The sequence below is a fragment of the Elephantulus edwardii genome, unplaced genomic scaffold (assembly GCF_000299155.1).
Source record: "Elephantulus edwardii isolate Elephantulus edwardi_28Jun2011 unplaced genomic scaffold, EleEdw1.0 scaffold00007, whole genome shotgun sequence".
Taxonomy (NCBI): domain Eukaryota; kingdom Metazoa; phylum Chordata; class Mammalia; order Macroscelidea; family Macroscelididae; genus Elephantulus; species Elephantulus edwardii.
In genome coordinates, this window is record NW_006399757.1 from 24,310,574 (window position 1) to 24,321,118 (window position 10,545).

General features: G+C 44.1%; 1 protein-coding gene across 1 annotated transcript; it reads left to right on the forward strand.

Annotated features, from left to right (window-relative positions):
* The first annotated feature begins 5,648 nt into the window (after nt 1-5,648).
* Nucleotides 5,649-10,223, forward strand: LOC102861094 (interleukin-6-like). The gene is made up of 5 exons (XM_006880387.1): nt 5,649-5,667; nt 5,828-6,018; nt 7,635-7,748; nt 8,474-8,617; nt 10,038-10,223. The coding sequence occupies exons 1-5, from the start codon at nt 5,649-5,651 to the stop codon at nt 10,221-10,223; spliced, it is 654 nt and encodes a 217-aa protein (XP_006880449.1).
* Nucleotides 10,224-10,545: the final 322 nt, after the last annotated feature.

Consider the following 10,545-nt stretch of genomic DNA (forward strand, 5'->3'; position numbering starts at 1 on the left):
TGAAACGCTTAGAGTCACCATCAGCAGGAACTCACTTAAAAGCAACTAGTTTGATGATTGCTTGGTTAGCGAGGCAAAAGAACATAAACATTTCATATCACTAGCTTTAAGCATCAAGTTCCTAAACAAACTTTGGGAATATAGTTCCCCTTCCGAAAGTTCATCACCCCTAACCCCTCAGCACCACTCCCAACAGGAAAAGCCTCGCTGTGCACCTCAGAGGATAACTTGAAATCCCAGGGTGGAGGAAAGAATTTACATGTGTCCAGGTCACCTATTCAGGTACCTGGTGCAATAAGTGTTGTGTCTTCTCTCCCATCACCTCTTCCTCTTGGCCATCACACCCACAAGAAAGTAGCACACAGAAGTGTGGCCTACAGGATAGGAATAGAGGGCTGTCATCCACAAAACTCCTAGGGGACAAATAGTGCTGTCCAGGTACAATCTCCTTGAGGGACCCAGCAGCACGGGCTTGGCAGATCAAAGCTCCAGCCAATAGTTAGTGCAGGCTCCCTAGATACCCAGCCCTTGTACAAAGGGGACAACACCCCACTCCTCAGGCAACTTTGCAGGTCTAGGACTCTATCTGTACTAGTGCGCCTACACACACACACACACACACACACACACACACACACACCCCATAGAATTCAATAGTTTGAATAAACCACTTGATCCTGAGAAGGGGGTAAAAAGTAAAGTGGGGGAATAAAGTTGGGGTATGTAAGAGAGATGATCTTCTTACCTGGATCTGAATTCATCTGTAAAACCTTTTAAATCAATTAAGATGGGCCCTTCTTTAGGAATAATATGCTTGAATAACTCTGAATTGCAGAGTTCATGGAAATCATTCCCTCCCTTCCTGGATTCAGCTTCCTAAGGAGAATGCATCTGAGATTGTGCCCAGAGAATTAAGGCACTGCTTTTTTTTTCTTTAAAAAAAAAATTGGTCAAAAGGGCAGAGGAAGGGAGATAAAATATATTCACGTCATAACCAGGCCAGCAGAATCCCCTGGTCTTGCCATTGCATGTGATGCTTTTAAATGGGTTTTTGTACCTTAATTTTGAGGGGAAGGGTGGAGGAACCAACCAATGCATTTGCCTGCTTGTTTCTGTCTCTGACAGTAAACCAGAGAACTGAGACCTTTGGAGAAAACAAAAATGGTTCAAAGGACTCTCATGAGAACAACAAACTCATTGCTTCTAGTCAAGTTGAAGTTTCTTAGTTGTAAAGAAGAACCAACAAAGAAGGCCTGCCTTGTGAATGGAAACAATACCGAACTCCCAAACTCAACCTCCAGCCCTTCCCAGCTGGGAGGAGGGAGGCCCGGTGAGTTCTCTAAGGAACCAAAAGGTCATTTGTCAACAAATGAGTTTCAGAGCAGCAGGCTTACTAACAACTTGAGATCTTGGCACTCTATTGGCCAGAGACATGATGGGGACTAAGAGGGAGGGTCCCAAGACAAGGGGAGTCTACAGTGTTGTCCCAGGAGAGGCCACTTCCCTCCTAAAATGTCTGGGATTTTCCACTTCAACAAGGGAAGGTAACTGAGCACATATTGGAACAAATGCCCTCCCCACATTGTCTTGAAGGAGAAACACAATAAGGTGTGCCCCCTCCCTGTTCTTGGAGGAATTGGGCCCAATCCCAGAACATCCAACCTCTCAGAAATGTTGAGACCAGACCAAGATGTCACCAGTGAAGACATCAGGGCTGAGATACTGACGGGGAACTAGGAATTGGCCAAGAGCTTTGGTCTCCAAACCTAACTGCTCTATGAGATCAGCTGATCCTTTGCAATAGAGAAGCCAAATGTCCCTAACAGTCTCTTTCCAAGGAACACCAGTCTTTTTCTCAGTGTAGGGACATTTTCCTAAAAATTTGCATGCATGATGTCTGCACAGTGGGATTTGGTCCCAGAAGGAGCTATTGAATCATCCCGCTGTTTCGGTTTGCAAACTCTTTATGACATGTGACAAATGAAACTATACTCTGACAGCAACTGCAAGTTCCTTAGTACATAGTGACTTCTCTTTTTCCCCCTTGGTGTTTCTCCTGTTAACTCACAGACCCCACCCATCCCCAGTCCCTGTAATACACACCTTCATTTGTGAGATGCGGAGAACATCTTTCCTCCTAGGAATTTAAATCATAAAGGAAAGTTAAGTTTTACCCTTTACACTAAATGCATTAATAAAAACTCAAACTCACTGCTATCAAGTCAGTTCCACCTCATAGACAGCAACCCTCTATTAGGTTCCTTTGTAAATGAAGCTGTAAATGGCTACAAGAGGAGATCGGACGTTCAAACAAGTGGAGATGCCCAGCCTTTGAGTTAGCAGGGCAACTCGCCACTGATTACACCCCCAGCGCTTCCTTACCTTGCAGGAAAACAGTCACAGGCAGCACTACTGTTGTTGTTATGCACCGTGAGTCAGAACTCAGTAGGTTTTGAGAGGCAGTAAGTTGCCCGAGGGGGAGGTTGCCCAGCACAGCTCCTTACCACAAGGCCACCGGAGCCCCTGGTAACTCTACTGTTGTTGTTGTTGTATGTTGCTGAGTTGGAACCAATGCATAGCGGATCCTCCAAGTGGTTTTCACAGGCAATAAATTGCAGGGGAGGAGATTCCCATCTTCCTCCCACAGAACAGCTAGTAGATTTGAACTGCAGGCCTTTGAGGGTTGCTGCACAGCTTCTTACCACTAGGACGCCAATGCTCTCTGGCAACACCACTTGTCAGCCCTAGAGAAAGTTACACTGGAAAAATACTGATTTTGTTTCCTTGCTCCCCATATTCCCCCATTTTCTGTCCCACTTGGTCTCAGGGGGCAGTTACTTCTAATCAGTGATAGTGTAATCATTATTAGTTCATGAAAGCTAGCCACAAAGTCTTTCCTGGTCATTAGTTCAAATCCACCAGCTACTCTAAGGGTATGGATAATGTCCCACGTGTTTGAGTGCCTCTGAAAACCTGTGAAAGGTCAGTTGCGAGTCAGTTGGGACCCCACAGTACACAAGGCAACAACAGATGTGAAGTCTGAGGAAAGAGCTCTGCAAATGGGAAAAAGTCATAGTGGACTTTCAGGATTCCCAAGGTATTGATACTTAAAAAAGAAAAGCCCAGGCAGACACACCATCACCTCCAAGATCCACCAGCTCAACGCATAAACATACAACCTCTCCTGCCTGCCAGACACAAGGTCAAAGGTAAGCCAGCCGCCTGGCCCTAAAAGTTACTGTCAGAAATTTGAAGAATGACAATGGCCGGGTATAGAGAAGGTTGGCATGGACACACTGAGTTAGCAGAAGGCCTTAGGATGTTCTAGAAACAAGACACAATTTGGGTTAGCCATCTAAATGGAAAATTCTGGTTCAGGGATCTTGTTGTTGTACTACAGAGTTGGAACCACCCCATAGCTGACCCTCCGGCAGTTAATTGTGCTGGAGGAGATTACCCATCCTTCTCCGACAGAGCAGCTAGTGGCCTCAAACTGTGTGCCTTCTGGATTGCAGTGCAGCTTCTTGCCACCATGCCACCCGAGCTTCCTCTTCAGAGATCTCAAAAAGGGGGGGAAATAAGGAATGGGGATTTTTTTTCCCTATTTTCCATGCTCTATCATAAGGTATTTTCAACAAAAAACTGACCTTCATTTCTTTGGGAGAAAAGCAATTGAGAAAGCCGCAGAGAACTTTGTTGAAAATACTTCTACTTAGGTGCTACTTCTGGGGGCTAGGAAGCTGAGAAAGGAGAGATCCCTCCCTGTAGACCCTGATGTTCTGTTTTTAATCCTGCATACTTACTTGCCATCAAAAAGCCCTTGCAGTTGGGAAGATCAACCCAGTCATTCTGTGTAAGAATTTGAGAAAAAGCAATTCCATGCCCCAGGGGCCTAAAACCAGGTTGCTGGGAGGAGTGACACTATTCAATACAAGAGTGAGAACTCTGCCTGAGACTATGTGAGTTGCTCAAGAGGAAAGAGCACTAAAAACAAAACCATCCCGCAATCCTCTGCCTTTTTCATTTTCAAACTAAAAGTCCAGCTATGGCCACAGGGCTACTGTTTCTCTATTTTTTTTATTTCTTTCTCTGGGTTGTTTTTTATTGACACATTCATTGTCAAGTGTGAAAAATAAAGAAAAATGTGGTCAGTAGGAGAATGGGTGGCCTCACTTCCAACATGTAAGTCCTAAAATGCCATAAGAAAAACAAATGTCACTGAATTGATTCCTGTGTAAATTAACTAGCGGGGTCATTGTTGTAGCAATCTGAAGAGATCTCCTTTGCAAGCTAAATGTCTAAGATGGTAGCAGTCAAGAGTTTTCATTTGGGGCTGGAGGCAATCCCCAGAGCTGTCTAGGTATCTGAGAGGTTGCTGGGGCAGACTAGGCCAGAGTCCATTTGCATGAGAACAAAGTCCCACGGGCAGGAAGCATCATTCAAGAGCATTAAGTCTGGACAAGTTTGAGCCAATAGGAAGTACTGGAGGGGAGAAATGATTCACAGCCTAGTTACCCTGTAGATCTACCCAGTAGATCTCATCCTAGCCACCTTGGGACTCAACTTGTACATAGGGAAAGGGAGCTGTGAGCACAAGATCCAGAAGATGCCATAGCCTCTACTTGATGTCCCTATTAAAGAGGTAAGTGATGTTCTTCCCACTTCAACCCCAACCACGTCTCATCCACCAGGCACTTTGGAACTCCCCAGGAGGAACACAGAAGGGTGACAGAATTGCCAGTGGGGGAAACACCCAGGTGGAGCTGTTAACAGTACCAGAGCCCAAGGCCACATCTTTGGTGAAGAGATCAAAGTCTTCAGGGGAGAGCTCTTAGGGGCCAGGGGGTAGGGAAAGAGAAGGGCAGTGAGGAACTTTAATCAAGTGGGCTGAAGCAGGTCAGGAGGAAACTGGCAGGTATCAAGTGGATGCGAAAAAGCAAGCATTCAAGAATGAACTGAATGCTCCATCTGGAGACTCCTAGAAAGAACTGCAATCTGGGGGTGGCGGGCTGTTCCGCAACAGTTGACAGTAACAGCCAGGAAAGGAAAGTACAGTAGATGACTTGTGGCAATTACTTTGTTTGTTACCCCAGGCTGAGGAAACTCAAGTCAGAACATCTTAGGTGTTTTCAGACACAAACCAGCCGGAATACTATATCCTACTCTGCTAATCTGATAATTGAAGTTTGTTTGAGTGTGTGTGTGTGTGTGTGTGTGTGTGTGTGTGTGTTTTTAAAGCATAGTCAATTTAGCTTTTTAAACTTCAAGCATGACTTAAGCTTTACTTTCTCAAGAGAGACTGAAATGCTGAGTCACTTAAAAAAAAAAGAAGAAAGTAAAGGAAGAGTGATTTTACTTTTAGGGCTGGCCTCAGTGATGACCTCAGCAGCTCTTTCCTCCCTTCCCTGGTCATGATGCTAAAGAACGTCACATTGCACAATCTTAATAAGGTTTCCAATCAGCTCCACCCACCCTGGCCCCACACCTACCCCCCAACAAAGATTTGTCAAATGTGGGATTTTCCCATGAGTCTCAATATTAGAATCTCAAGGCTCAATAAATAGGAGACTGGAGATGTCTGAGGTTCATTCTGCCCTGAGCCCACCAGGAACAAAAGGGACCTCCAACTGCCCTCCAGGAGCCCAACCATGAACTCTCTCTCCACAAGTAAGTGAAGGAAGTCCCAAGCCCAGAGATTGGCTGTGGCTGCCCAGTGCTGTGGGAGGGAGGGAGCATACAGCACGGCTGGCTGCCAGCCAGCAGTCAAGCTCTCTCAGCTGTGCAAGCAGCTCACCCCTCACTCTGTCCTTGCTTCCTTCCTGCACAGGCGCCTTCGGTCCAGTTGCCTTCTCCCTGGGGTTGCTGCTGGTCATGGCTTCTGCTTTCCCTTGCCGGACTCCTGCGGGAGAAGATTCCAAAGATGATGCCACCTCCAACACACCACCGGTCACCATTTCAGACAACACTATAGAACTCATGAAGTTCATCATTGAGCAGATCTCTGCTCTGAAAAAGGAGGTGAGTAGACTTGACTCTGGTGGTAAGAAAGTTCTAGTATGGAACATTCATTCATTCTTCTTGTGTCTGGATGTGGAAAAGGGTGGTAGAAGGCAAGAGGCTTTTGCTGAGCTCAAAGATTTGAGGTCAAAGTGGAGCGACAACCTCATTATGTATTTCTTCTCTGCTCCTGGTCTTGGAAGTTGCTATACTTTCTGGAAAACAGAAAATGAAACTGGAGTCCATGGCCCCAGGCCCATTCCCAGAACACTTGTTATGAGCTGAGGGACGTTGCTTCTCAGGATTCCCTTCTAACTAAAAATAAGATGTGTCAGCCTTCTTATTTGGACTTTGAGAGGATTAGACCAATACCATCTGAAACAAATGTTCAACTTACCGGGGCAGCCGCAGGAACTTTCAGTGAGACAAACTCAGTGGTCAGACTACTGAAACGTACCTAAGCTAAGATGTATGCCACAAAGATGAAAGTGCCCCAAGCAGGGCAGAGCAGGAATTCTTTTTTAAAAAGATAATACTTTACTGGTTGTGGTGCAACTTTACACAGGAAATTAGCTTCTCACTTGGCAATTTCTATACAAAGTGTGTGGTGACATTAGATACACTTTCCACAATAATCCTGCATTCTCTTTGAGTTCTGGTTACTCCAGGAGTCCTCAATCTTTCAATGCAAGGTGTCTGGCATGTGCTGGCTTGATAGCAAGGAAAGAACAGAGAGGACTGGAAGTCAGGTTCTAGTTCCCACACTACTAAACCCAGCTTTGCCATCTTGGTGGAATTTCTGGGTCCTGCCGGTAAAAATTACCATTTGGATGAGCTGATCTCACAAGCTCACAGGTCCTTCCTGCTGGAACCTTCTATGGCTCAAATTATAGTCGTCACATTATCATCAAAATTATCACTCACAAACTACTATTAAGCGCCATGTATTTTGCATTAATTTGTCTTTCCTCCCAAAAAATTTATATGGACAATACTTAATTAGCCCTAATGTGGAGCTAAGGAAACTTAGACTCAGGGCAAATAAGAAATGCAGCCAGATGGAAGCAGATGTCCCCATTTGTCCTCTGCTTTGCTTGCTAGAATGTTAATAGATGTATCACATTCTTAAAGAACTTCCTGCCTATGACAGAACATCACCTGGCCCTCTAGTGGTGCTTGCTTTAAAGGCACTTATAAAGAAAGGAGCTCTAGTGATGTGCTATTTATCTGGTGCTGCTAATGGTAAGGTGGGCAGTTCAAATCCACCAGTTTCTTCCAGGGAGAAAAGTGGGCATTTCTTCCCATAGAGTTACACCTGTGGAAACCTACTGGCGGGTGGCCGTGAGTTGGAATCTACTCAACGGCAGTGGTGTATTTTGTTTTGTCTTAAATATGATAAAGAGGAACCCTGGCAGCACAGTGGTTAAAGTGCTCCATTGATGACCCAAAGGTCGGTGGTTCAAGCTCACCAGCTGTTTCTCAGGAGAAAGATGTGGTAGTCTGTTTGTTTAAAGATTCATAGTCTTTAAAATGCTATGGGACAGTTCTACCCTCTCCTATAAGGTTGCTACGGTCAGAACTGACTCGACAGCACTGAGTTTGGATCATATGATAAAGATTGTGACTTTCCTTTTCAGGTGTGTGAAAAATTTGACAAGTGCGAAAGCATTAGTGAGGCACTGGCAGGAAACAACATGAACCTTCCAAAGATAAGGACGAATGATGGATGCTTCTCTTCTGAATGCAATTGGGTATGAACTTACACAGTGACACTTTAGTTCTTGGCTCAGGCCAAAGCTCTCCCGCTGGCACGCAGTGCCCATACATATAGATGCATGCAAGGCCAAAAAGATAGGCTCACCTCTCTGATGAGCTCATGCTCCATCTACCCTTCTTATTCCTAACAGTGAGATAACCTGCTCTGATTTCTGAGAGTTCATAAAAACAGGTCTCGGCCCAACACTGGCAAGGGAAAAAGGAATGTCAGAGGGACAGTCATCAAGGGAAGAATTAGAGAAGTTCCCCATTGCCACATTCTAACATCTCTTAGGCTTCCAGTGAAATTGTTTACATGGTACACCTGATTGTCTAGATATGTAAAGAAGGGCAGCTGATGTCTGACATCCCAAAACATGATGCAAAAAGGCACCAACTTTCCTTGGAGGGGAAAGAGAAAAAGTAGCTAAATTAAACCCTTTTTCATCTTGTTAAATTTTTATACCTTGTTGTTGTTGTTGTTAGGTACCATTGCATTGGGTATGACTCATAGTGACCCTATGGCCAACAGATCTGAACCCTGTCCTCTCCTGTGCCAGCCTCACAATCTCTGACACACTCAAGCCCATTGCTGCAGTCATGTGTCAGTCCACCTGGCTGAAGGTCTTCTTCTCTTTCACCATGCCCTCACCTTTTCAAGCATGATGTCCTTCCCAAAGAAATAGCAATAACCATTTTTTTCCACTGTCTTCCCTCTTAGGAGACCTGCCTGACAAGAGTCGTCACTGGTCTTCTGGAGTTTCAAATATACCTGGATTATGTGGAAGACAACTTTGAAGGAGACAAGGAGAAAGTCAGAGTTGTACAGAGGAGCATCAAAGCCCTGGTCCTGATCCTGAAGCAAGTGAGTGCAGCCCACACTTGATGTAAAAAGAGAAGCTCAGAGAAAGCTCTCTAGAGAGTTTAGAAATAGGCCAGTTTTTAAAAGATGGCAAAAAGTAAAGGAAGGTTTTGAGAACTATCTCCTGATAGCTCATCTCATTTACTTTGGGCTTGTTATCAGGAGTGACTAGTCCTTGAAAAAAGACATCATACTGGGAAATGTGGAGAGTTGGAAAAAGGGAGGAAGACCCTCCACAAGGTGGACTGACACAATGACTGGGCTCAAGCATATCAGAGATGGTAACGATAGTACAGGACAGGGTAGGGTTCAAGTTGATTATTGTTCATAGGGTTGCTAGAAGTCACAGTGAACTTGGCACCACCTAACAACAATAACAAAACAATTTTCCCCCTTTTAGCATTTTTTGGTAGAATGCCTTCTGCAAATGGTGTTGGAAGCTATATTTAAAACTTCACTAAATGAGGTAGATTTTAAGAGCAAAGTCTAATAGTTTAAGAAATTCGTAATACCTGTCAAGGCAGAAGGAAGTACATCCAAACATGCCTAGTGATCTACAGCAACGAAGAACAAAGAGTGCAAAAATTGTTTTCATTCTTGCCAAATGAGATTTTTGTTGTGATGGTAGTTCCAACTCCTTTTCTCTACCTTTTACCAAATGACTTAATGTAGAGAAATGGACAAAGGCTAAAGGATAAAAGTAGAGGTATTAAAGGGCTCTAGTCACTCATTAGCTACCTAGCCAATGCCAACCCATGGGGAGTTGACCGCTCTGGCCTGTGACTTCTTAATCTTTAAGCTACATCTCAGTCTTTAATGTGCATGAGAGTCCCCTGGGCATCATTTGACAGCACAGAGCCTGATTCTGCAGGTCTGGATTGGGATGTAGGGTTTGTGTTTCACAAACTCAGGTGATGTGGATCCAGCTCCAGGACCACTGGAGTTAGAGACAACTAAAGAAACCTCTACATAGCTTTTAATTATGGGTCCTTGGAACCACTTACTCATTCAGCCAACAAATAATCTCTGAAAGCCCAGCAAGCTGACTAATACTATTTCAGATAGCAGACTAGAAAACAAGTAAGATTCTGTGGTGGTCCTCAGATGACTAATGAAAGATCTATTTTTAAGTAATAGTATCAAATAGTTGCATGGGAGATAGTGTCACATAAGGATGGTTATAATTCAGTTCCTCTGAAAGAGGCCTAAGCAGCCTTGGCTCGTAGAAGAAGTGCGTCAGTCCATCCATCACTTGAGTGGGCTTAATGAGCAAGTGACCTCAATTAGTCTCAACCACCTCAACCTTACTTACATATCTTCCCACAACTGAAAGCATGCTTCCTCTGCTATGAAGTTCTTCAATGTTTAAATAATCCATTTGTTTTGTTTTGTTTTGTTTTGTTTTGTTTTGTTTTCCCTTCAGGTGAAGAATCCAGTGACCACCCCCAACCCAACCACAAATGCCAGCCTGCTCTCCAAGTTGCAGCCACAGAGTGAGTGGCTGAGGAACACAAGGATTAACCTCATCCTGCAGAACCTGGACATCTTCATGCAGTTCAGCCTGAGGGCTATTCGCAACATGAAATCTGGAGATTCAAGTTCGTTGTAGTTCATGGGCATTCCTTCCTTCACTTGGTCAGAAACCTGTCCAGTGGGCACATAACTTATGTTGTTCTCTATGAAGAACTAAAAAGTACGAGTACTAGGACACTATTTTATTATTTTTTAATTTATTTATATTTAAATATGTAAAGCCGAGTTAATTTATGTAAGTAATATATTTATACTTTTATGAAGTGCCACTTGAAACATTTTATGTACTCATTTTCCAGTAATAGCACAAAATAGCTACGCAGTTTGGATATCCTCGTCATTTCAGAGCCAGATCGTTTTGTGGAATATGTCGGCTTACCTCAGATAAATTGCTAACT